At 41.9% G+C, this 27,612-nt stretch overlaps 2 protein-coding genes and 1 long non-coding RNA gene across 6 annotated transcripts in view; 2 read left to right on the top strand and 1 right to left on the bottom strand.

The window, feature by feature from the left end:
- Positions 1-22,343, bottom strand: part of LOC129046005 (uncharacterized) — an 86,785-nt gene extending 64,442 nt beyond the window's left edge. The window contains exons 1-2 of the long non-coding RNA XR_010406227.1: positions 22,169-22,343; positions 21,143-21,978 (exon numbers count right to left, since the gene is read on the bottom strand). This is a non-coding gene — a long non-coding RNA (uncharacterized LOC129046005). The remainder of the gene's footprint in view (positions 1-21,142; positions 21,979-22,168) is intronic.
- LOC123836522 (large ribosomal subunit protein uL15-like) lies at positions 9,897-10,389 on the top strand. Its single transcript, XM_045865462.2, has one exon. The coding sequence runs from the start codon at positions 9,973-9,975 to the stop codon at positions 10,387-10,389; it is 417 nt and encodes a 138-aa protein (XP_045721418.1). The 5' UTR covers positions 9,897-9,972.
- Positions 20,680-27,612, top strand: part of PLS3 (plastin 3) — an 81,391-nt gene continuing 74,458 nt past the window's right edge. The window contains exon 1 of one of the 4 annotated variants that reach the window (XM_045881780.3): positions 20,680-20,827. The gene's annotated coding sequence lies outside the window, so the exon portion shown is untranslated. Of the gene's footprint in view, positions 20,828-21,341; positions 21,483-27,612 lie in introns of those variants that run through there. The other 3 variants (XM_045881757.3, XM_054509006.2, XM_045881794.3) reach the window with 3 other exon arrangements.

A 27,612-nucleotide genomic window follows, 5' to 3' on the forward strand; every position in this document is an offset into this window, starting at 1 on the left:
GTGAAGAAAAAAATAACATTTTTTTCCCTTGACTGTAAACGAAATTTGAAATCTAACTGTCCTATAACTTTTCTAAAGGTTAGGATGGTAATAATTTCACCTACAGAACTCAGAGTCTAAGTTCTATGCAGTTTTAATATCAATGTCACAGTAAGTTCTAGGTTTATAAGTTTTCTGGCTACCCATGGATTCTCGGCCTTCTCAATCAAGGCCTTATATCTATTGATACCAGGCTTTCTGTTTCAGTGAACTTGGGGACAGGGGAAAATTCGAGGACCACTCCTTTGCTATTTGTCCTGGCTCAGTGAGCACAATGTGGGCTGTGTGTCGGTTCCATGCTTGCTGAGCAACAGAGAGTTAAAATCATTTTCAATATTGCCACTCAAATTGCTGTTTACCATCTAAAGTACAGGGTACAGAGTGAGGAGAAAGGCCACAAGGGTCATTATGCTTTGGTGGCAAAAGACCTATCATTATTTTCATTCTATTCAATGCCAACAAACCATTTATTAAAGGACAAAATTGGAAATGCTCCACTTTGCTCTTTTGGAGGACTGTTTTATTTTATTTCCACAACCTGAGGAAAAGAAAGAAGGCTTCACAGATGAAGCACTGCAATTATCAGGGTCTTCTGGTGCCCACAGGCTGCCCTCATCCAATGACACTATACTCATTGTTGGGACAACTGAATTTCATTTTTTTCCTTACATTGACTTGAAATATTTCAAAATCTTGTTACTGAAGCTCAGCTGGCTTCATGAGACTGAAATATTTGGTCAGTCACTGAGGGAAACGAATCATATGAGGTATTCAGCCTGGAGGAATCCCTGCCTTCTCTGAAGATGCATTCTCTTTCATTTGTACCCCCCACACAACGTTCATCCCTTTATGCTGTGTAGCATGGCGGCTTGTGGTTCACCTTCCTTTCCCGACTCTGTGAGATCTCAGGCGGGCTTTAATTTAATTAATTTCATTTAACTCATTTCATCCTCCCATCCAGAACTTCACATTGGATATTGTAAGTTCTCGATAAATATTTCCTAAATGAATGAATGTGGGAACTGTTTTTTTTTTTAATATTTTTATTTATTTATTTGAGAGAGAGAGAATGAGAGAGAGCACATGAGAGGGGGGAAGGTCAGAGGGAGAAGCAGACTCCCTGCCAAGCAGGGAGCCTGACGCGGGACTCGATCCCGGGACTCCAGGATCATGACCTGAGCCAAAGGCAGTCGCTTCACCAACTGAGCCACCCAGGCGTCCCATGGGAACTGTTTTTATGTTGTACTAACTCCAGCACCATCGTACCCAGATGTGTGAGGCTTCAAAGCAAGTATCTCCGAAAGGAGTTTCTCCCCTTTTCACTAACTCAAAATAAGACTTTACAGCTCTATTATTGAGAGCTACTTGGATGCAGAGAGAAACACAAGAGAGGTTTCGCGAGTTTCCCTGCTGACAAAGTCTAAAAAGTAAGTAGTGCTCAGCACTAGAGTGACTCCTTGGTCCCCTGTGGGTCAACAGAGAGGTTTAGCTGAGGTAAGTATTGACCGTAGCATAGTGTATTCTAGAGTCTCAGAACAGGTCTCTTGTCATATGCTCAAAATCAAGTGGTGAAAGCTCTAGCCTGGTTGGGATATCATTCATCATTAGTCAGATTTTTGGTCAGCGTGTTCTTACGTATCTGTAGGAAGACCTGAATGTAGCCAGAAGAGCATGACAAAACCTGAAGGGCTACAATAAGTTACTCCGGAATGGGGGGGAGGAGATTTTCAAAAACCTGAGCTACAAAAGCAGGATAGGGCACCTGGGTGGCTCAGCCAGTTAAGCGTCTGCCTTCAGCTCAGGTCATGATCTCAGGGTCCTGGGATCAAGTCCCACATCGGGCCCTCTGCTCAGTAGAGAGTCTGCTTCTCCCTCTGTGCTCTCCCTCCCTCTCTTTCTCTCTCAAATAAATAAATAAAATCTTTTTTAAAAAAACAAAAGCAAGGGGGCGCCTGGGTGGCTCAGTTGGTTGGGCGACTGCCTTCGGCTCAGGTCATGATCCCAGAGTCCTGGGATCGAGTCCCGCATCGGGCTCCCTGCTCAGCGGGGGGTCTGCTTCTCCCTCTGACCCTCTTCCCTCTTGTGCTGTCTCTCATTCTCTCTCTCTGTCAAATAAATAAATAAAATCTTTAAAAACAAACAAACAAACAAAAAACACAAAAAACAAAAGCAGGATAAATGATGCAAAATAAGCAAGTTTGAGAAGGGGCCAGGAAAAAATATGGGAGGCTAGTTGAAAAAGATTCCTCTGAGTAGAAGACCAGGAGAATATATTCATTATTCAGGAGGCTGAGGACAGAATTTTCCACCTAGAGAGAAGTGGTCCTAGATTCCAGAACAGAAAGAACCTCGCTTCCTTAGAAGTCAAGTTGGGAAGGAGGGAGGAAACTTGAAAGAGAAGGAAAAGCTAGATGATGTGAAGAAAGCTGAAGCCAGGAAGGAAGAATTGTGGGCCCCATAGGATGAGGGCTATAGCAAGCAGTTGAGGTACTATATCAGGAAATCAGATAAGAATTACTGAAATTGAAAAAAACGGTGGTTGAAATTTGATTAACCAACTGAAAAAGGACACTGCACACTTACCGTGTACCAGTCAATACACGAGGTTCTTTTACTATTATATCTGATTGGGTCCTCAAATAATTATTCGAGTAGAAAATGTTATCTTTCTTTTCCAGATGTAAAAGATGGTGGCTCATAGACATCCTATTCAAGATCAAACAGTAAGAAACTGACAGGGAATTCCAACTCAGAAATAATTCGGGTGGTTTCCAACAGACTGAAGCCCATGCTCTTTCCACTAGACTTAAGGAATGGAGTTTGCATCAGGCTGGTTCAAATAACTATGTGTATCTCTTTTTACTGCTATATAGTCTATTTATTACCCTCTGAGGTTTAATAACTCTGGAATGTATTAACTTTGCAATAAAGGCAACTGAAATCCTACAGGGAAAGAAGTCAAAAAGGAAATTAGATTGTTCAGGAGCCATACTTCCCACTTCCTGGGGTTGTCACAACAAAAAAAGTACATACTTCTTGGAATCCTTCCACCTTCCCTCAACCCCCAGAGCATCCAATCCTCTAATTCTATGAACCTCCTACAGGTGTGCCCTCACCTCATACCCTGACACGATCCTGGTTCTAAATGGGGAAGGGGAGTGGTGAAGGAACTTGGTGGCTATTAGTCACATCGCTCAGTAAGACTGAAACCTTGAAAGAGCCTGACAGCTTTGTTCCTCCAGGCTGAATACCTCATGTGATTCGTTTCCCTCAGTGACTGACCAAATATTTCAGTCTCACGAAGCCAGCTGAACTTCAGTTGATGTCCTGCCTTCTCCTTTCCCTCACCAACAACCCCCCCCCTTCAAGTCCTTCCAGGGACAGGATTTCTTGACCCTGAACTCTACACTTGTCAACAGTGAGTCTCTGGGACCTGGTGCCACATCATCTGGATGCTGACCACCACCAGCACTTCCTCTGATTCTATCATTAACAATAAAACCTATGAATTTTGCAAAACACTGTTAAATTCTATTTCCCCTGGTCTTTACCATCTTGTATACTTGGGTACAAGTACTTCTTATCCTCATTCTATTTTTTTTAAAACTCACCTTTTTTATTTAAAAAAAAGATTTTATTTATTTATTTGAGACAGAGAGAGAGAGAACACAAGTGGGGAGGAGGATCAGGGGGAGAGGGAGAAGCAGATGCCCCACTGAGCAGGGAGCCCGATGCAGGGGCTCGATCCCAGGAGCCTGGGATCATGACCTGAGCCAAAGGCAGACGCTTAACTGACTGAGCCACCCAGGCGCCCCTTATCCTCGTTTTAAAGATAAGAAGCCTGAGAAGTTGTGACTGGCCTGAGGAAACAGGATATTAAGTGATTTTTCTGATGAACAGACCTATGCCCTGTTGATTCTGACTGTCCCTTCTGCCTACTGGCTCATCTACTGGTTTGAGATCTATCTCTGAACTTAAGGTCTCACATGCTTGCATTTTGTTCTTTGCCTCCACGGATCTGCTTCTTACACTAATGTTCCTTCCTAGCCCAGAGATTCTCAAACCTTAGAGTGCACAAGAATCACCTGGGATGCTTGCTAAAATGTGGAACATTCAATCAACACAGTTGTTCACTGCAATAAAATGTCAACATATCATGTCCTTTTTTTTGTTCAAAAGATTTCTTAAGAATCACTCTCTTCGCACACGGTCCTGTTGCAAAGGAATTATAGCTGCTCCTACTTTTGTAACTAACACTTCCAAGTCTGTGTATAAAATATTTAAAAAGAACGAAGAGCAGCAATAGCTATATTTGCAGTTCTGTAGAACAAATCCAGTGCCTTCAAAACTATAAATCTGACCAATTAAAGCTAACCAAAACATCTACTGAATAAGAATGGAATTTTTAAGCATATAAGCAATGGAAGAAACCACAAATGGAAAAATCAATAGAGTTGGACTACACAAAAATGGAAAAAATTGAAGCTCAAAAGCCATTACTAAATAAGAAAACCTAAAAGACCAGCCACAGGCTAGGAAAAATATTTGCAACAGACACTAAAAAGGGATGATAGTTTTGAAATATTAAAAAGCTCACAAAAATCAAAATGGAAAATGGCTAAAGAACAGGAACAGAGATAAATACACATGACACAAGTTCAAGAACCTAGTGAATATATTTTTTAAAATGTTCAATACTTTTAAATACTGGTGATAGGGACGCCTGGCTGGCTCAGTCGGTCAAGATTATGTGACTCTTGATCTCGGGGTCATGAGTTCAAGCCCCACGTTGGGTGTACAGCATACTTAAAATAAAATGAAATTAAAAAATAAAATAAAATACCAGCAATATATACCATTCCCACTGAGCCAGCCAGGTGCCCCTCATAAGTATTTTTTGTAAAAAAAAAAAAAAAAAAAAAAAATCACACACTTAGACCAAGTAAGTTCCTTTGTAGGATTCTAGTCTAATGAAACAATCAGAAATTCAGACAAAGATTAAGTACAGAATTATTTTTAAGATGGAAAAATTGGAATCAAGCTGCATGCCCAACAACAAAAGGATGTTCTTTTTTAATAAACAACACATGGTATAGTCATGTAACAAAATGTTATCTAGCAATTTAAAATGTTTTCAAATACCTAATGGTACTTGAAAATGTTTCAGATGTAAGGACACTTTCGAAAACCCAAGATGTAGCACTTTATATATAATAGAATCCCAATAAAAATATGTTATACACACATAAGAAAGCTGTAAGTAAATACATCAAAATGCTAACAGCTGTTATCTCTAGGTGTTGAGATTTTTATTCTCTCTCAGTACTTTTCTGTACTATCAATTCTCTACAATGACCATATGTTACGATTACAATCAGAAACTGCAACAAATGGTATTTCAAAAGTCCTTCTGAAAGCATAACATAAAGAAGGAAAAGTTGTCAACTTAATTAATTTATAGTTTGCAAGTGATGGAGAACACTCACCACTTGTTTCTGTAGCAGGCACTGGAATCCACTTATATTCTCAAGACAACTGCTTATCTGTCTCCCTCACTGAAAGAAGGGGATATGGAGTAAAGACAACAGTCTCCGGGAACAGATGTCCGAAGGGAGAGAAGACAAGAATCAGGATAAAGGAAAAGGAAAATTTTACTGACAGTCCTTAGTCTAACTACATTCTCATTTAGGACTCTGAGACTAAAAACGTTTCTCCTTGTACAATCTGATACATCAATGGATCAACATAACACCATTAATATTTATGAGGGTTATTTTTTTTTTAACAGAAAAGGCTTTCCTTCAAGAATTAAAAATTGTAATCATAAGGGAAATGTCTTACTCCTTTCTTGACGACACATGCTAGGATACTTGACCACCCAATCAAAGACCAGCCTTGCATGAGACAATACTAAGGAATCTTAGGCATCCATATTTATTTTGTATTGGTCACTGGTCAACTTTGAATCGGTCAGCATGACAGACTGCTAAAACAGATAATTCTAGTATACTACTTGCTAGCTGAATACCCGCCCAGAACACAAATTTCTTCATGTGACAATCAGCATGGAAAATGATCCCTTGGTGGTTGCTGGGCAAACAAAAACGAAGTGGGGGTCACATTAGGTAAACCAAGATTTTTCTCCTAGCTCCATGGGAGGTCATGACTCGAGCATTCCCAAACTCAGAGCAGGCAGTTAGACTTGATGAGGTTAATTCTCTAAATTTAAAAGGGCAAGTTCAAAACCGAGAGATTTCACAGGTTGATGCACTATCTCTAACTTACCACACCTCTGCCCAGGGCTAGACATGCCAACTAACACACTGGATGGTCACCCTATACAATGTAATTTGAAAGATATTTTAAGGATTATGCATCCAAATCTCCCCCTCCTCCCAAACAGGCTGTCGTGAAGCCAGATATACCATCACCTGCTAGGACATTTACATTATAGCTGCACTGAGGCACTAATTGGGAGGGAGAGCAAGGAGTTAGCAGAGATGAGTTTACCTAATTCAAACCTATCCTTTGGCACTTAGCAAAAGAATGCAGAAACTGAGAACAAACATGGAAAGAGATATTTTAAGGATCCTGTGAAGTGAGAGGAGGAGAGTTACTCAAATAAAGAATAGGTGGGGGGGGGGGGCGCCTGGGTGGCTCCGTCGGTTAAGTGTCTGCCTTCAGCTCAGGTCATGATCCCAGGGTCCTGGGATCGAGCCCAACATCGGGCTCCCTGCTCAGCGGGGAGCCTGCTTCTCCCCCTCCCTCTGTCGCTCCCCCTGCTTGTGCTCTCTTGCTCTCTGTCAAATAAATAAAATCTTAATAAAAAAAAAAAAGAATAGGAGGAAGAGCCCTAAAGACAGATTTTGCCTACATTAATTCAACAGACATTTATCAAGCCAGGCACTGGGTCAGTGCTGTAAATACAAGGAAAGAGGCCTTCCCTTAGATTTCGTGGTCTAGTGGGGAAAATATGTGAATTAAAAAGTATAGTCAAGGGGCGCCTGGCTGGCTCAGTCGTTGAGCGTCTGCCTCTGGCTTGGGTCGTGATCCCAGGGTCCTGGGATCGAGCCCTGCGTCAGGCTCCCTGCTCCGCTGGAAGCCTGCTTCTCCCTCTCCCACTCCCCCTGCTTGTGTTCCCTTTCTCACTGTGTCTCTCTCTGCCAAATAAATAAATAAAATCTTAAAAAAAAAAAAAAAGTATAGTCAAGGGGCGCCTGGCTGGCTCAGTCGCTACAGCATGTGATTCTTGATCTTGGGGTCGTGAGTTCAAGTCCCCGTTGGGTGTAGAGATTACTTAAAAAAAAAAAAGTATAGTCAAATCCTACATTCTAGGAAAGCTCTGGCAGACAGCTCAGTCTCTTCATCTTTCAACATTTAGTCGCTCTATCATGTACCTGGAACTTCGTTAGAAAATAGAGACACAAAGCCCAATGAGGTAAAATCGAGCCCCTAAAGGAACTTCCTATACCTAGTTGGGGAAATAGATAAATTACCAATGGCAACACAGTGCTCTGAGAGGTAGGTGTAAGATGCTATGGAAATGCGGAGATGGAACCATTTGGTCTGCCTAGAAGGGCTGGAGAAATCATCTCCAAAGAAATGACATTTGATGCGGGATGTGAAGAATGGTTGGGGATTTGCTAGTTTACAAAGGAACATGACAGCAGAACTCACAGGGGACAAAGGGGAAATGAGAAGAGGTACTATCTACCGACACTACTGTATATTATATTAGACGCTTCGTTCAATAGGAATTATTTGAGCACACGCTTTATACCGAGCACTGTGCTGAAGTACGAATTCTCTGAATTTTCATAAGAGGATACAAAGGCATACGGAGACTAAGTGATTTTCCCAAAGCCACACAGATAGTAAGAGGCAGATTCAAACCAAGTTCTGACTCTCTCCTAAACACGCGTGTTTTCCATTCCACTCCCCCAAACTGGATTGTATAGGTATACAGGCATATTTGGGAAATGATAAAATTTCTGGTTTGGCTAGAATAGAAGGGAATGTGGGGAGGGGGTGGAAGGGACAGCAGAAAATTTGTGGACTGTTTCACTAATTTGCATGTTAAGGTTTACGTATCGGATCATTTGCATTTGATTTTAGGAGAAGGAGAAATCATTCCTTTTTTATGCCTTTCCAAGATGGTCCTGGAACAGGTACAATGATAACTTTTTAAAGTTTTTAGAAACTTATGACCCCACAATGTTGAGAGGGAAGAAAATCCAAGAAGGAATTACAATTGATTCTCAGTGCAGCCATTTTTTACTTGCAATTACTTTAAAATATCATGAATATTTATTGCTCAGCTTTCCAGACAATAAGCCAGAACCCAAGCAATGATGAGAGAACAGCAATCTGAAGCAAATATGGAGAAAAGTACCAAATAAAAATGGCAACCTTGACGTTGCATCATCCCTGTATTGTGTTTACATATCCTGAAAAACATTGCCAAGATCTGCATATACCTTGAAAACTCGTTTTTCACAAAATTACATCTCATTAAATGATCTAAAGATAGGTTAAGTAGTACTACAAAATAAAAGAAAATGTTTGGCAACAAAGATTGAGTTGCTGATAATACACTATATGTTAATTAATTGATTTTAAATAATTTTTTTTAAAAAAGATTGAGTTGCTGAGTGGTGCAAACCTGTAGCCTTCAGGGCAGTAATTGAAATGACCGATCTTAGGGATCACAGAGAAGAATTGTACCCGGCACTGAGGTTTAAGATGTTGGCTTTACGTTTGTAGACATTAAATGTTTAAGCATACATTTCACTTCTGTGGAGCACCAAAGCATTATAATTAATTTAAGGGCTTTTAATTGGAATAACCGAAAACAGAGAAATTAGCTCTGAGCACTGCACTTTCATTTTAGATAAAGTAATTGGAAAAAAAAAAAACAACCCTACTAATGGTTATGCATTTCTTGAATTTATATAATATTTCATGCTTTCACACACATCATATACATGTTATAAATTATGCACCAATTTCCTTTTTAGAAACTGAATTTGTATTTCTAATTATTTATAAAATGCTCAGAGACATTTGGGAAAAATGATACTACTACTGATAAGCACTCAATTAGCCCAATATTCTGACCTGCACTTTGGAGGCTGAGCTGTTCCATCCTTCAGAGAATTTTCTTTTCTCCACAGACACACAAAAAAACTGGGTTGATATAAATATTAATGGCAGTATTGATTCATTTTTTAAAAATTTATATTTGGTTCAAAATGGAAAATAAAGCATAGGAAAGACCTTAATGTTCTGAGTCATTTCTGGTAAAAAGAATGATGTATATTACTACTTTAAATATCCCAAGACAACTTTTAAAGAAGAAATCAGCCCGAACAAGCGGTTCTAGTCTTGCACATCCATTCTGTGCATCTGGGGAGCTCCAACACATAATCATATGTTGCTGGCAGGTCGGAGAGGCTGGTATTCATATTTGGGTTGAAAGGAAGTACTTCCAATTTTTTTTTGCAATCTGTTACCTACACCTCTCTCCTTGGGGTATTCTGCTCTGCTGAGTTACTATTCAGGTTGCCTTTCCCTTATCTGGCCTTGTCAAACCCTCAGCTCAGATTAGGCCCTTCCTTCAAGCTGGAATTTTGCATTTCTCTTGGTTGCCAGAATTCCTGGTCTTGGTCAGTCCTGGCCCTGGTTTTGCTCTGTAAGGCGCAAGGCTCTGGAGATGCGCTTATACCCCACCGGCTATTGACTTCAGTCCGGACCCTCTCGTTGACTTCCCCGGTCCAGGAACCCCACAGCGGGAAGGGACCCCACGCTGCTCCATGGCACGAGTTATGGCAATGCCGAGCACATCTGCAAATCCACACTTAAAAGCAGAATTACATAGAAATAAAATTATAATCCACAAAATGCCACCCTAGCTCTTCCGTCCGGGTTGCCGCCATGCCATCCACACTCAGGAAGACCCGGAATCACCGGGGCCGCGGGAGCCCTGGCCGCGGCCCGGTGCACAAGCACCCGAAGCACCCAGGAGGCCGGGGCCATGCTAGCGGCACGCATCACCGCAGGATCAGCTTCCACAAGTCTCACCCAGGCTACTCTGGAAGAGTTGGTCTGAGGCATCACGACCACGTAAAGAGGAACCAGAACTTCTGCCCAACTGTCAACCTTGATAAACTGGGGACCTTGGTCGGTGAGGAGACACGAGGAAATGCTGCCAAAAACAAGACTGGGGCAGCTCCTATCACTGAGGTGGTGCGATCGGGCCACTACAAAGTTTTGGGGAAGGGCAAGCTCCCCAAACAGCCTGTAATCATGAAGGCCAAATTCTTCAGTAGATGCGCTGAGGAGAAGATTTAAGGCGGGGCGGGGGGGGGGGGGTGCCCTGTGTCCTGGTAGCTTAAAGCCAAGCGGAGGGAGGTTCATTAAATGCTAACAAGTGCTTTGCTCTTCTAAAAAAGATGCTACCCTAACGTAACTTCTTTTTTTTTTAAAGATTTTATTTATTTATTTGACAGAGAGAGACAGTGAGAGAAGGAACACAAGCAGGGGGAGTGGGAGAGGGAGAAGCAGGCTTCCCGCGGAGCAGGGAGCCCGATGTGGGGCTCCATCCCAGAACCCCGGGATCATGACCTGAGCTGAAGGCAGACCCTTAACGACTGAGCCACCCAGGTGCCCCTACCCTAAAGTAACCTTATAAAAGGATTTTGAAAGAACCAAAAGATTAAGGCAAGTCATTTTGCTCCTGTGGACCTCAGTTTTACTAATCTGTAAAGTGAGGGAGATGGTCTATAATGTAAAAATTCTATGATATAGGGGCACCTGGGTGGCTCAGTTGGTTAAGCATCTCACTTCGGCTCAGGTCATGATCCCAGGGTCCTGGGATTGAGCCCCACCTCGGGCTCCCTGCTCAGCAGGGGGCCTGCTTCTCCCTCTGCCTGCTGCCCCTCCTGCTTGTGTTTTCTCTCTCTCACTGTCAAATAAATAAAATCCTTTTTAAAAATTCAATCATATTAATTATCAAATTATCTTGCTATTTAAATTTGATACTTCAAGAGGCCCTATGTTAAATAAAATTAAAATGTTGGCTACATGCTACGGGTGGGTTTTTTTTTAAGGATTTATTTATTTATTTTAGAGGGAAGGAGATTGCGAGAAGGGGAGGGGCAGAGGGAGAGAGAAACCCAAGTAGACCCCTCACTGAGCACGGAGCCAGACACAGAGCTCGATCTCAGGATTCTGAGATCACGACCTGAGCCAAAACCAAGAGTCGGGTGCTTACCGGCCCTGCCACCCAGGCGCCCCTATGCTATGGGTGTTTTTATCAACACTTATTTTAGAATATATTTCAGCTGCTAAAAACTACCCCCCACCCCCCACTCCATAAACACAATGATTTATGTGACCTGTAATTCAGAGTTCATCAGGTAAGACAACTTGGGCTGTTAATAGTGTATTTGGGGGAAAATTTGAGAAATTATGCCTCTGTCTACATCTCGCCTAGCAGATAAACTGAAAATCTGGTGTTTCGTATTTGTAACAAACAAGTGGTTTGGTAAACTTTTCACTAAAATTATCCTATATTTTAAAACCCTGTAGAATATAGACTCGAAATAAAACACCCTTTGCTTCCAGTCTTCATAATACTAAAACATCTTTATTATTAATCCTAGACATCACCTACAAATATTACAAAAGAGGAAGATAGAATGATATTCTTCCTGCAGCCATTGGCATACTTTGCTATTACATGGATCCACTGACTTACTCTTCAAACTTGACAGTGCCATTTGGTGGAAAGAAGACACCATGTATAGAATTATGAAAATAAATGCAAGCTATTATATACACCTAACATTAGATTAAGCATTACTGTAATAAACATGCCTGCTTACCCTAATGGGCTAACCACTTTTCCATGGCAGTGAGAAGAAGTGAAACACTCAGCAGTGTTCCTGTGTTTTATTTCTTGGGATAAAGTAGTGAACATTGCCTGTAAGACCCTATGGTTCTGATCACAGGCTGCAGAGATAGAATACTGTCTTCCCCACTCCCACACCCCACCCCGCGCCTGCATTACAAGCCAAATGACCTTACGTAAAAGTTTACTTATTCTGTAAGCCTTAGCTTTCTCATCTGAAAATGGGGATAATAATATGTCCATTCATGGAATAGTTATTAGCATTAAATGATGCAATATACATCAAGTTCCTAGTACAAGTCCTGCCACATTGAAGAGCTCAATAAGGGATCATTGTAGATGTTGTCATTTTTTTTTCCCTCGGTGAAATTTTGTCATCGTGATTATATTCAAATTTGAAAGTTGAAAAAGAAATGAGAGTAGAATGTAACCATTTGTTTATTGCTTGGTATTAAAGATTGTGAAGACCTAAGACTGTAACAAGGGAAGGGTGCTAATTTCTATCTTAATCTAGTTTCATATCCCCAGTTGTGAACCAGCTCTTTTTTTTTTTAAGATTTTATTTATTTATTTATTTATTTGAGAGAGAGGGAGAGAGCGAGTGGGAGGAACAGACGGAGAGGAACAAGCAGACTCCACACTAAGCGCAGAGCCCGACATGGGGCTCGATCCCACGACCCTGAGATCACAATCTGAGCAGAAAGCAAGGGTCCGACACACAACCAACTAAGCCACCCAGGTGCCCCATGAACTAACTCTTACTTAAATATCCGTTTAAGAACACAAATACATCCAGATGCCAAATCCATATTGGAGCAAACACAGGAACCTAGACAGGGGTCCATCAGCAAACTACAACAGCCAACCCAATCTACTGCTGCTTGTTCTCGTAAATAAAGTTTTATTGGCACACCACCATGCCCATTTGTTTATTTAATGTCTGTGGCTCCTTTTGTACTACAATAGCAGAGTCGAGTAGGAACTATATGCCAAAAATATTTACTAACTGGCCCTTTATAGATAATGAATGTTTGCTGACGCCTGAGCTAGAATATTCCTTAAGAGGCTGATCTCATTTCACATGATGTCCTTTCCAGAGGACTCCCAAATATTTCAAACTTTTTTAAAAGCTTAGTTAAGTTTAGTTAGTTATAGGCCTACTCCATTCCATCCACTAAATGAGATGTATCTTCCTATAATGTTGCCCAATTTGTGAACAAGAATGCTTCTTTGAATGGATAGCTTGACATTCTGTTTACACCCTTGTCTGGGTGACCCTATGGCATTGATAAACAAACAGTGAAAGCATTCTTGGTTCTGAATTATCAGAGATGTTTGTTGATTCAAAATGAAACTTCTGTGACACTTTCTAAGGAACCTCTTGGTTATTTAGACCAGATCTCCTAACTGCAATTTGTTTTAAAAACCTTGGCACGATTTAAATCTTTAAACCAATACAGTTATGTAATTAAACTTTTCCAAAAGTATCAAAAAGAAATACATCATCTTTTGCTATCTGTGTTCTGATTCTGGCTTATTTGATTTGTTTAAAATGTTTTTGCAACATTGAAATCTCTTTTGTGGTATATCAAAGCACTTTGTCCTTCTTTCGATGACAGTGGCAAACAAGGGCTCACACTTGACCGGGAGGTAGAATCCTTTATATTCCAAAACGCTTTTGATTTCGGAGTGTAGTTTGTCTCTTGCAATACAGATCCTTATAATAAGTGTTTTCTGCCCTGACACGTCATATCCTCGTTAGTATGGTTTTGCTGTCTTTAAGCAGCCTAATTGTGTCAATCTTCTTTTTTTTTTTTAAGATTTTATTTATTTGACAGAGAGAGACACAGCTAGAGAGGGAACACAAGCAGGGGGAGTGGGAGAGGGAGAAGCAGGCTTCCCGCCGAGCAGGGAGCCTGATGCGGGGCTCGATCCCAGGACCCCGGGATCATGACCTGAGCCGAAGGCAGATGCTTAACGACTGAGCCACCCAGGCGCCCCATCAATCTCTTTTTTAATACCAGCTTTATTGAGATATAATTACAGTACCATTCAATTCACCTGCTTAAATAGTACAGATCAATGGTTTTTAGTGTATTTACAGAGTTGTACAACCATTATTGCAATCTATTTTAGAACATTTTCATGAACCCAAGAAGGAACCCCATTAACCCCATTTTCCTCCATGGATGTCTCTATGGATGTTCCCTTCTTGTACATTTCATATAAATGGAATCACATGAATATGTGGTCTCATAACTGGATTCTTTCATTTAGCATGTTCTCAAAGTTCATCCATCTTGCAACACTGTCCATCTCTTTTCAAAGTCATATTTTGCATATTTAGTAGACACAGACTCAAATATTTATAGCATTTTAAAATCTAATTATATTTTCTCTCTCTCTCTCACACACACACACACACACACACAGCCACACACACAAACATATACACACGCACTTGCACACAGAGACAGACACTCCTAAATTCACCAAAATCTAGCCTAACATTTGAGAATCAAACAACCAAACATAATAGGCTAGACATTATTTATCTGCTTCTCCCTCTGACCCTCCCCCCCATGCTCTCTCTCTCTCTCTCTCTCAAATAAATAAATAAATAATCTTTATTCTGAAAGTTCTCTTGTATATCTTTAACAGACCCTTCTCATAGGAAACCTTCAGTATTTGAAATTATATTCTGATGCAGGTTTAGTTTGAATGTTTCATCCAAAAGAATGCTCTTCCAACCGAGACACACAAAATAGTGAAGTCAAGATATGTATGTGAGCTAGTGCACCCACCTACCTTGTCCTGTAATTTACAGGCATGTTCATTTTCCCTCCAAAACCAAAATGTGACATGTTTGCTTGTTATGTAAACTTCACGGGAGGGCCTAACATGGTGATATCTACAACTGTCCAAACTACTGTAACCAAAAGCAAGACCTTCTGTAATGTGCAATTTTAAAGATTTTTTTTTTATTTATTTGAGAGAGAGACTGAGAGAGAGAGACCATGAGAAGAGGGAGGGTCAGAGGGAGAAGCAGACTCCCCGCTGAGCAGGGAGCCCGATGCGGGACTCGATCCCGGGACTCCGGGATCATGACCTGAGCTGAAGGCAGACGCTTAACCGACTGAGCCACCCAGGCGCCCTGTAATGTGCAATTTTAATCATTGTAAAACAAGATTCAGAAGACTGTTCTGTCTCTAAAAGAAGTATAACAAATATTTTATCTTTGAAGTGGATTAAATAGATGAGATGTCAAGCCACCTTCCCCGCCCCCCAACCCCCATGTTATCACTGGACCTTTATAATAGGCAAATTCAAACCTTTCGTTTTGCAGATGGGGAAGTGGAAGCCGGTAAAGGAAGCCCAATCCCAGAAACTCACCCAAAGCTGTTCTTTTGCTTTCCTCCTAGAAATGGAATGCCTTTCATTTCCACTTAGCCTTATCCAGTCTTATGCATCTTTTAAAGCCTAACTCAAGTCCCATTGCACAAAAGATGCCTTTCTGACTGCTTCAGCCTAATCATTCTCATTTTTTCCAGAATTCCTACAGCATACCTTATATATTCTTTTTTAATGTTATGTTAATCACCACACATTACATCATTAGTTTTTGATGTAGTGATCCATGATTCATTGTTTGTGTATAACACCCAGTGCTCCATGCAGAACGTGCCCTCTTTAATACCCATCACCAGACTAACCCATCCTCCCACCCCCATCCCCTCTAGAACCCTCAGTTTTTCAGAGTCCATCATCTCTCACGGTTCATCTTCCCCTCCGATTCCCCCCCTTCATTCTTCCCCTGCTGCTATCTTCTTCTTCTCCTTCTTCTCCTTCCTTCTTCTCCTTCCTTCTTCTTCTTCTTCTTCTTCTTCTTCTTCTTCTTCTTCTTCTTCTTCTTCTTCTTCTTCTTCTTCTTCTTCTTCTTCTTCTTCTTCGGTCTTCTTCTTTCTTCTTCTTCTTCTTCTTCAACATATAATGTATTACTTGTTTCAGAGGTACAGATCTGTGATTCAACAGTCTTACACAATTCACAGCGCTCACCGTAGCACATACCCTCCCCAATGTCTATCACCCAGCCACCCTATCCCTCCCAACACCCAAAGAACAAATGATCCAGTCAAGAAATGGGCAGAGGACATGAACAGACAGTTTTCCAAAGAAGACATCCAAATGGCCAACAGACAAATGAAAAAGTGCTCAACATCGCTCGGCATCAGGGAAATCCAAATCACCTCACACCAGTAAGAATGGCTAAAATTAACAAGTCAGGAAAAGACAGATGTTGGTGGGGATGCGGAGAAAGGGGAACCCTCCTACACCGTTGATGGGAATGCAAGCTGGTGCAGCCACTCTGGAAAACAGTATGGAGGTTCTTCAAAAAGTTGAGAATAGAGCTCCCTTATATATTCTATCCTTTGAATTGTTGTCTCAGTATTTCATCTACATTGGTTTTGCTATTGAATTATTTGACTATTAATTCCATGTGTGTTGAGACCATACTTTTTCTATGTTGCTTATAATCTTTAATTCACTTTTTTAAAGATGTATTTATTTGAGGGGAGAGAGGCAGAGGGAGAGAGAAACTTTAAGCAGACTCCACACTGAGCGCAGAGCCCAATGTGGCAGGCTGGGGATCCCACGACCCTGAGATCATGACCTGAGCCAAAATCAAGTGTCATTGGATGCTTAACCAACTGCGCCACCCCGGCGCCCCATAATATTTCATTCAATGCCAAGAACATAATAGGCACTTAAAAGAATATTGTCCATTAATGATATATTTGACAGGAAACCTGAGGGTGACAGTTTAATTCTGAGCATTTCCAGCGATGGATAGTGACCTTCAAAATTGGATCTACATATTAGAAGGTTAACGTTGATCAAATATATCCTAATCCTAGTAAAGACATTTCATTTGACTTTTTTGGTCTTTTGTTCTTCTTTTTAACAAGTGAAAATGTGAAAACACTCTTGGACATGCCACAATAATTTCTTTATGAAAATGTGCTTATAAGATAATTGGCAGGTTTTAACAGACATTCAGATTGATAGATTGATAGGAACTGCTGAGACTTGAGAAATATTTGAAAATGCCTACCCAAGGAATTAACATTCATGTGTTATACATGCATACATTTTGAGTTGGAAACATGAAAACCACCTTCACTTAGTAAACAATGGAAATAACTTGCAATTATTATATTCTGGGTCAAAAAATTTTAAGAAGTTTCCAGATCTACCAAGATCACCTCCATGCCTAATATTTAAGGATAAGAGAAATCTTTAAAATCACACTTAATTAAAAAAACTGTATGTCACTATTTGCTATGGATATTGTCATATAAGCTGTATTTTTAACCAGATATAACATGTTGAATAAAAAGAGGAATCAAGGATCAGTCCAAGAACCTAAAATATCATAACATGGAATAGAATTATCATACTAAAACATAAGATGAAAGCAAAATATATTGGTTCCTGGAAACGAACTGATAAATCAAGAAGCAATTAATTAAAATAGATTGGTACACAATTATACATTTAGACAGTGAGAAAGCAATAATGAATTAGAAGAAATTATTTGTATTGAACTGATCAGGATTCTTGATTTCTTCTATTATGTAATGGTTGTGTAGCAAAATCACATTTTAATGGACTATAGAAAGGAGGCTTTAAAAAAAATGGGTAAAAGGGAAACAGAGAATTCACGCTAAGAAATTGTCAGGAAAAAAACTCAGAATATGTGCATATAATAAATGGTGAACTGGACTGGGGAGAGCATTGGGCAGAGATATAGAAAGCAGAGCAAAGAAAAGGAGGGTATGCTTGTGGAAAGGAGGAAAGAAAGGTACATTGGACAGAGGTAAAACCTAAGGGTGAGACCAGAGCCTCGTTTGACATCAAAAAAATACAGGAAAAATAAATGGTTTTCAAAATTTGGTGATATTGATTTGAAGCTATTTATTACAAAGGTGTATGGGATTGAAAATTGGAGACGGAAGGAAAGGGTGAAAACTTCTAGGTTGTTGATTCACAGGATCTGTGAGAGACCTATATATAGAGAGACTTTTTGTTTTGTTTTCAGTTTTACAAGAATAGAACCATAAAATAACCATTAGTTCAACAAGCACTTACTGAACTGCTACATGCCAGGCTGCTGTGCAAGGTGCTCAAGGATGAATTAGAGCCTCTGTCCTGACTATAAGCTGCTAGAAGGGACGCTGGAGATCGTCTGTGCAACGACCAATTTGGGGTTTGTAAACTGTGAATGATCCTGTGTTAGTTAGATCGACGGTGTGCAAGATCAGAAAGAAATGCAGTTTGAATAAAGCTTTTGAGTTTGAGGCTCCTTTCTGAGAAAATGTTAATCTTTGAAGAGGCCTTTTAGGTTTGGGGCAACACAAAGGTAGCTTAGTTACATCAAAATGCCTATTTCAATAATATTCATGAAAATACAGTTCTACCGGCTGCGCCTGGGTGGCTCAGTGAGTTCAGTGTCTGCCTTCCGCTCAGGTTGTGATCCCAGGGTCCTCAGATCGAGGCCCGCATCAGGCTCCCTGCTCAGTGGGGAGCCTGCTTCTCCTTCTCCCTCCATCATCCCTCCACTTGTGTTCTCTGGCTCTCTCTGTCAAATAAATAAATAAAATCTTCAAAAAAATTTTAAAAAATGCAGCCCGACCTGGATTATACTGTTGAGCTTGTTACATAGGCATCTCAACTAGCATCCAAATAGGTGCTTCCGCGTTTAAGGCATCTTTTTTCTGTTGAGGTCAAGCAGTGCCCCACTTGGGCGCCCTGAAGCTTTGAAACTATAGACCACTGCACTTCCATTAAAGTGACGTTTCTCGAAAACAAACTCTTGGCTGAATTCTGACATCCGCAGTGTTAGTGGTGAACAAAGACTTTTATTAAAGTTTTGACGGAAGCTTTTCTAATTGAGAAACAAGAAAGCAAAAGGAGCATATGCATGGGATTCTTAATATTTTGACTTACTCTGAATTCCAAAACTTGAAAAATAAACTGAAGTAGAAAATTAAGTAATTGAGACAAATATATCCATGCTCAAAAATTTAGCTTGCCGAGTTCCTTCAGGAAATTACTAAGTCTGTCTGTGTAAGTCTAAAAGCAGGTGGAAGCTTTTCTGGGGTGACTTACAGACAAAAGGTAGAAGTACCATATTTAGTGTGTCTAGAAATTCTGTGCAAAGAATTCCAGAAGCCATATCAAACCTCGGGACAATTATTGGAAGCCAGAAATCTCATTCTGGAGCCTATTGTAAATGTATGTGGGGTCAGGCTAACAGCAACGTGTTGAAATAAGTATTTTTGTAGCGATCCCAACCTGAACCAGTATGAAATCTCTCATAACAGAAATGTAATGTTTCTGAAAGCAAGATTGCCCTCTCATTTCTTTTTCACCTTCCTGTGCCTTTCATAAGTCCTTCTGGTTGGTTAATCATTAATAAATATTTAACAAGGCTTTTTTCCCAGTGCCAAATCCTTCTCTGCTTATCTAGCTTTTAGGCAGTCTGTGAACTCCCCTATGTCTTCCCATTTAAGGAGTCCTGGCACTCACTACAGGTTAATTTCTCTAAGGAAATTCATAATAACAGATCAAGTGGGAGTTTCTTTACAAGAGCATTCAATTTTTCAGGCCACTCTTAGTTTAGCATTTTCCCCAAAATGCATGGAAAATGTTATGTATTTGAACCAAGATTAAATCTGTAAAAATAAAAAAATCCAAGTACACATTTTTTGAAACCAAATGGTTATGACTGGAACAGGAAGGGGCTTAGACTTTCTCTTGGACAGCTGTACCACAAGCCAATCACTTGACCTGACCCTGGAGAATCCCTCAAACTCTGGCCCTCGGAGCTAATTTTGGATCTGGAGTGAGCCAAAGGACTGGAACGCAGATACGGAGGGGAAACCTCCCCGTGTATTCATGCAAGAAGCCAGCTATGACATGGAGGCAATCTCATGGGCAAAGAAGAAGAAAAGGGACTCTGGGAAACAGAAAAGGTATTCCGGGAAGCAGGAGCACGTCTCCAAGTTTTCTCTGGTGTTAGGAGATTAATGAGAATTGACATCCATTTCCAAACGAGTGGAACGACGTTACTCCCACCATTCCTTCCTACCTCGACCTCTCACCCCCTTCCGCATGGACAACCCTACCTAACAGGTGATTTTGGTCAACAATTTACTTGGCACGAAACCAAAGACCCGAGAGCCCCGTCCTGCCCATATTCTGCTCCTTAGACCTCGGAAGGGAAAAGGAAAGATTGCTAAGGTGTCACACCTGGGCTGATTCGCGCAGACGAAACTACTAGTAAATGTCCCTTCTTGGGCCGAGATTCTCATCACCATTCCGGGGAGAACCTGTACCCTCGGACTTAATCAGGGGCTTGGTGACTTGCAAACTCCCATTCCCAACAGTCCTATCTTTTCATTTATTCCTCCCCCCCCCCCCCCTTTGCACATGACTCTGAGCCAGGCACCGTGGACTTCTAATCCCTTTTCCTTTTTAGCCAGGGAGAGGGAGAAGCAGTCGCGAGGGACCGGTCTCCGCTCCCTGCCGCAGAGTTAGAGTCCCCATCCCTCCAGGGTGCCCAGCCCCGAAGATTCTGCTCCCGGCTCCCCACCCAGTTGATGTGACAGGCTCGCGGCCCAATCCCCTTCCAGGTTCCCAGGCCGACTGTTAGCAGCACCCGAGCCAATGGCGGCGGCCGAGGGGCGGAGGGGGCAGGCGGGAGGGAGGGGGCGCTGGCTTTAGAACCACGGCCGCAAAGATTGCAAGAGGCAGAAGTTGTCGGAGTGCGTCGGTCGGAGGCTGTCGGGCAGATCCGGGACTCTGCGCCTTTATGTAAGTGCTTTGTGGGCACGCCGGGGCACGACGGGAGCGGGTTCCCGGGGCGTGGGCAGGCGTGGGTCCAGCGGAGAGCATCTCCGGCAACCTCAGCTGGGACGTGCCCCGCGCGGGGGGGGGGGGGGAGGACGCGGGGCGGGGAGGGGGCTGCAGAAATTTCGGTCCCGGACCTTGCGCGCCAAAGCGGGTCGTTCGCATCCAGGATGGGTGGGAGTGACAGTGTTCCCCACGACCACCCGCCGCAAACACGTCTTCTGCTCTTAACCACCGGGATGGTGCCTTCTCGCTAGTTGCTCCTAACTTGTTGCTTACCTGGGGCTGCAGTCCTTGACGCCAACCTTGTCCTTCTCCCCTTCCGTAGCGGCGGCCGCGAAGTGGAAACCGAGCGCCGAACTTCCCTCTGTCGTTCTTCCCCAGCTACTGCCACCCCCCGGCCCCCCGCCCCCTCCCGCCCCGGACTCAGGAAATCCCGGAGGCTGCCTCCGGCCCCCGCTCGCCCGCCTCGGGTGACCTCGCGGGCTCACGCCAGTTCCGGGGCTCTGAGCGGCTGCCTTGGCCCAGGGAAGGAACCGGGCTCCGGGAGCTGCCTGCCTCCCGTTTGCTTCCCTGGCCATTAGCGAGAGCGCCGCGATCGCACCGCGTCTCCCTATGAGTAAGCACTTTTTCCCTTTCGGTAGCTCAACATCGCCGGGCCACTGGGGCAGAACCTTTCGGTTCCCCATCTCCCCGGACCCCTCGGTCCGCGCCCTGCTCGGCTCCTCTGGCTCTGCAGCCGCGAGCGCGCGGTCGCGGCAGCGCGGGACCTCTCGGGGCTCCCGGGGGAGGCAGAGCGGCAGGGGCAGTGGGATGGGGGGGTGATCTCCCCTCCCCCGCCCCCCAGCTGCACTTGCCGCTGCTGACTTTCCTCCACCCGCAGTACTTAAGCGCTCTAATAAGAGGCGGGGGGACGCTGACCACCCCCGCCCTGGCTTCTTGCCAGTCCCAAAGTTGCCGCCACCGCTGCTACCGCTCGTACCGCGCTGGCGGCTCCAACGGCCCGGCTCCAGGACAGCAGAGGATCCCAGGCTGGGAGGTGGCGTGGGGTGAATGCTCTCGGACACTTGCGCGACGCGCTGCTTCTTGCTCCTCACCGGATCTGCACACCATCCCTACGGGTGCAGGTTGAGGTTAGAACTAACTGTGTTGGAGAGCCTCGCCATTTAGGATCCGACGGACGGGATGCCGGGGGTGCCCGGCCTGTTACGAGGGAGGGGGTGGAGGGGAGGAGAGCCTGGCTGGCCGCACAGCAGGTAGAAAACGTGAAGTGAAATGACAAACTCCTGAGAGGTAAGCACTTACGCCACTTGACTGATGTCACACTGTGTTTGGGAGCCTCAACTTGATCCTGGAGATGCGGTTTACAGTGAATTCCAGCGAAGTGGCCGAAGTCCCACACTTGCTGATTGGCATCACGTGCCCCAAGTCTCTGATGCCCCTAGGGTAATGGTCACATGACTTCTTTTGCCTTGAAAACTGGAATGTAGTGGCTGGAGCCCATTTTCCAAAAACTACCACGACAAAAAAAAAAAAAAAAAAAAAGGAGAGGGGGAGTGTGAATCTAGCCTCTACTCCAGGGAATTCTACTTAGATTTGGAGGAGGGGAACAGAAAGGGAATTTGGTGCTCCGATTTTATCCAAAATAAAAAACGGGAGCTGTTTTTAAAATAAGGGCTTGAAATCTCTGTGCCGGGACAAATATCTCCCCGGTGGCTTTCCTAAATGTAAAAAATATCTTAGTAATTTTTTTCTAGGAAAATCGTCCTTTAATTCACACCCACTTCATCCCTAGAGGATAGTTTGGAAGCCATATTCCTTAAGATAGTGTTAAAAAAAAAAATTAGGATTTACCCGTATTCCTGGTTCTGGCCTATATTCTGATTGAACTGTTCTCTTTATTAGGCGTCTCCTTGAAGGTGGTGGATCATTTCTTGACTAAAATTAACCACCAGTTATTTGTGGGTTGCAATTAATTGGATCAGAAATCAGGCACAAAAACAGTGGATCTTAAATCTGATAAATCTAGCTGGTTGGGTTTTTGCCTGTCAGTATCTTGATGGAATAATGAGAGGCCCCTGAAACCGCTCCCTCCTGTGATGATGACCAATACTTGCCCATGTGGCCCAAGTTAAGATTGCTTTTGGAAAAACGTGGCAGTTCTGATATTCAGATTATATTTTGCAGAGTATAGAAATGGGCAGAGGAAAAAAAAGAAAAGCAACAGGCAGAGGAGTCTCTGAGGTCAGGAGTTTAAAAGCTTTACTTATTTACAAAAATGGATCCAGTTGATACAGATTCAGCCTTGAAACTAGGGCAGCTATAAATGAAACGGGAACATTTAAGAGATGTTGGCTTTGTGTGCATTAGCCAAAAAACCCCTCCGTCTACTGCAGCAACCTCGGAATGACTCGAGCACTCCATTTTTGTGCTGTGCTGGGGTTTCTGAGCCTAAAAACTAGAACTCCTTGAAAGCATATAGTTCTGAACTCAAGGCTAGCCTTGTGGCGCAGATTTGCTCAAAGTGGAATTAAGCTGCACCTGAGTTGTTGTAAACTACAATGGTAGATAGACCCCCCTAGTGGAAGTGAGGTGATAACAGAATTTTAGATTGAACTCCTAATACATATTTTAACCTCAAAGAGAGAGTACCACAATCCAACGAGGTTAAAGTGGTAGGGAGATGAGCTCTTTTTAAAATATTATTAACTCACATCAAAACAGGATCATCACTAGGTTCTCAGTCTATGGAGCATTTCATTGTCTTCAAGTGTCCACTCATTTAAAACCACTGACTGTTACTGACTTAATGGGGGGGGGCAGCTATCATTTCATAAACTCGGGTTTTTAGTAAGATGAGGGGGTTGTGAGTCTAATTCTTAATCTCTACTGTTAGATCTAGCAATTTATCAACCTCTTTCTTTACCCGAGGTGGGGAGCCAAGCAAATTATGCTCTGCCTTGACTGAGTACAGACACTCAGCATTCAAGTCCAGGGTCTCCAGTCTGATGCCATCATTTAGAGCCCATTGCTAAAAATGTCTAGGCTTATGGCATTTGGGGTAGAAGGATTAATTATAACTGGTGAGTAATATTTTGGTTGTGATTACATCTCTTCTACAAATGGTTACATGCACATTAGACTTGACTATTTATATTGGCAGAATGTCAGTATCCAGGGCACTATCAGAAACCAAATGAAATTTTGCTCCTAGGCAAACCGCATGACTGTTGCTGAACAGAAAGGGGAGCTTGGCCATGGTGCCTGAGAACTAAAGTGATTCTGGTGAAACCGACAGGGGGAAAAAGGAAGAAAGGCCACTTTCCATTATTCCATGTTCTGTTTTAGGCATCGTTTCTACTAGCCTTTCCAAGAAATTTACTGACATGATATTCTTACCACAGATGATAAATTCAGGAATCCGCGATTGCATTTCATGAGCACAATCTAGGCGAAATGTGAACGCTAAACTCTTTTTGCTGTTTAGTACAGATTCCAAAAGTAGCTGGTGTAAAAATGAAAATGAGCATCTATCGAAAGACAACAATGTGGGTATCTGCTTTTAAAATCACTTCATATTTGCTCATGTGATAATTTTTTCTGTTGGTTAAAAGTAATCCAGAGAGGGAAAATTTTGATCTGTGAAACTAATAAAACACAGTTTGAAAGAAAACGGCTAGATCGTGTTTTGAGTCTGGGTAATTATTCTAGAGAGTGATCTACCATATATTTGTTCATTCAATGTGTTGGGAGGTTTCAGAAGCTTTTTGGATACATTACACATTGGAAGCTCTTTTTTTAATATTTATTTATTTGAGAGAGAGAGAGAACAAGTGGGTGGAGGGACAGAGGGAGAAGAAGCAGACTCCCTGCTGAGCAGGGAGGCTGATGCAGGGCTCCATCCCAGGACCACAGGATCATGACCTGAGCTGAAGGCAGATGCTTCACCGACCGAGCCACCCAGGTGCCTCCTGGAAGCTCTTTTAGATACCAATGGTCAGGACTAGCTGTTATTAGTTATGATACAGCTTTGGTTAGTTATGGCTTAGAAATATAAAAAACTGTCTAATCATGAAATGTCATTCTCAGCAGGTCATAATTCTTGGGACCAACTCACTGTAGTTATGAAGGTGAGGCACTGTCAAATTCAATATGTTTAATAATATCTAATTTGCCTTAATCTTAGCACTTGAAAGACAAATGTTAGAATAAAATGTTTTAGGGAAGAAAAAACATGCTTTTAAGTGAAAATTGAAATACTAAGGGAAAAATATATTGGACTTACCTTCAAAAGAACTAGATTTTAGACATGGCTCCTGACTCATAGTTCGACCTTGAGAAAGTCACTTAAAATTATTATATTGATAACACATCGAGTACATTATGCATCTTCTCATTTATACAGTTGAGGGCATGGCTCAAGGTTTTTGGTTTGCCGGGATTTTTTTTTTTTTCCCCAAATAGTTGTAGCCTGGCTTATTTCAAAATGTTAATATTAGTTGATTTTTCAAATTTTAATGCACCTGTGTAGAACCAAGCTAACTACCTTGTTGGCAAATTGGTAGCTATGGCAGGAAGACGTTCACCAGTGGCCTATTCCATGACTCATGTTAGTTCTTTAAAATATAGAGGTACCATTAACATCATTGCTTAGCCAGGATTTTGGCGCATTAAACCTACTGATTTTGTATTATGAGAAAACTTAACTTTTCTTAACGGTCTAGAAGTTTGTTTAAGGGTAAGGAGGTAGTGTCGTTCACTGGAAAAGGCATTGAGCATGGAATCCAAGGGCTTGGAGTCCTCTGCAGTTTGGACATCTAGGCCATCGTCAGTAAATCACACAAGTTCTCGGTGTCCAGATGTGGATTTTACTTTATTTAGCCATCTGTTTCTAATCTATGTATGTCACAGGCATGCTGAAAGGCTAAGTGAGCTGTGGATAAGTGACCCTTGGCTCTTCAGCAGACAGGTGCTATATAAAATCAAAGTACTGTAGTAGTCTATCATAGACACACTACAACTTGAACAGGAGTTTTCAGAAATGGTAGAATCCTCATCACTTAAGTCTCGCCCCCATTTGTACTTGCCTGCAAATATTCTCCAGCCATCCAATTTTACAAGCAAAGGAGAAATAATCTAATTCTGGCTGATAACAAGAATGAAAACCTCTTAAGTAAAGCTTTCTTACAGTGTTTTCCCTCAAATGTTGTGCCAGATAGCCTTTGAAAGCCATTACTGTGATGGGTTGTTTGTTTGGTTTTTTTTCCTCCTTCTTAAGTAACTACTGAGCAGTATTTTAGTGTTTGTCGGTAATCTTACAGAATCCGTTGGCTTATCCTACTTCATTCTTAGTTTTGTGACTGCCCATAATGGGAGGTCTTGTGTAAAACTGTCGAAAAAGCAAGTGCTTCTCCTTATAATTGCCCTTTAAAGGAGTGCAGGTTTGGAAAAGTTCCTAATGGAGGAGTTAATCTGTATATTTAACTGGTATGTCCTCATTAACAGAAAAGAGGAGAAGTTAACGTAGATCTGCGCTTGAGAATCCTGTTGGATAGCTGGCTTCTGAGGGTCCTTTTCAACTCCCACCCTTAAAACTGTTAACCTCGGATTAATTTCCAGTGTTTATTGTCATCTTGCCAATTCTATGACGGGTTCATTAACTCTGTCATTCTTTGAGTTACCATGCATTTTTATCTGGTTGGTTAAAATTATGTCCTTATCCGTTAAATTCCAGCATAGTTAACATACAATGTTATATTAGTTTCGGCTCTACAATATAGTGATTCAGCAGTTCTATACATTGCTCGGTGCTCATCACCATAAATATACTCTTTTTTTAAAAAGATTTTATTTATTTGCCTGAGAGAGAGAGAGAGAAAGCCCAAGCGAGGGGGAGAGGCAGAGGCAGAGGGAGAGGGAAAAGCAGGCTCCCTGCCGGGGCAGGGAGCCCAATGCGGGATGCGGGATGCGGGGCTCTATCCCATCATGACCTGAGCCATCCAGGTACCCCCTTCACCTTTTTCCCCCATCCCTCCTCTGGTGACCACCAGTTTGTTGTCCACATTTAAGAAACTTTCATTTCTCTTTTTTCTTTGCTCGTTTGTTTTGTTTCTTAAATTCCACACATGAGTGAAATCCTATGGTATTTGATAGTATTTGTTAAAATATCATTGGTAAAGTGATAGTACTGAATTAAAATGAAATAAGCAGAAACTTCTGAGTGAAAGGACTCTTGAAATAACCTGGTATCATGTGACTAGTTTTGAAGCATGGGTTCATTTTGCGCATAGAAGTCAATTTCTTTTATGAAGTCTGATCTCTTCTTTCTGCTATCTTTGGTTTAAAAGATTGAATAGCAAGTTATTTTTTGTAATCTTGTAACCCGTTTATTGAAAATCTAACTCTGATTCTTTTAAGCTGCTTATAGATATGTAATTTCTATATAATATATATAACGTTTTCCTCTTCAATAAAATTTGTGAGGTCAATATAATAGCTTTGAATATTTATTCTATGCTCTAATTACATAGTGTTGCACTCAGATTGACATTCTGCTATTGACACTGAATAATACAGTATCTTTCATAGACTAATGTAATCTGTAAGGTTTTTTTCTGTATTAACTAGCTTGTGTATTTCTGGTTTTGTCATTTCTTATCATTCTTTTTGATATTTGGGCGCTTGTATTTCAGGTCAGGGGGAATTACCATTATAGACTGCATAGTGTTTTCTAGAAGTGAACATGATAG

Source organism: Mirounga angustirostris, unplaced genomic scaffold (genome assembly GCF_029215605.1).
Source record: "Mirounga angustirostris isolate CCGP_5_RB_7025 unplaced genomic scaffold, mMirAng1.0.hap1 SCAF_11, whole genome shotgun sequence".
Lineage (NCBI taxonomy): Eukaryota > Metazoa > Chordata > Mammalia > Carnivora > Phocidae > Mirounga > Mirounga angustirostris.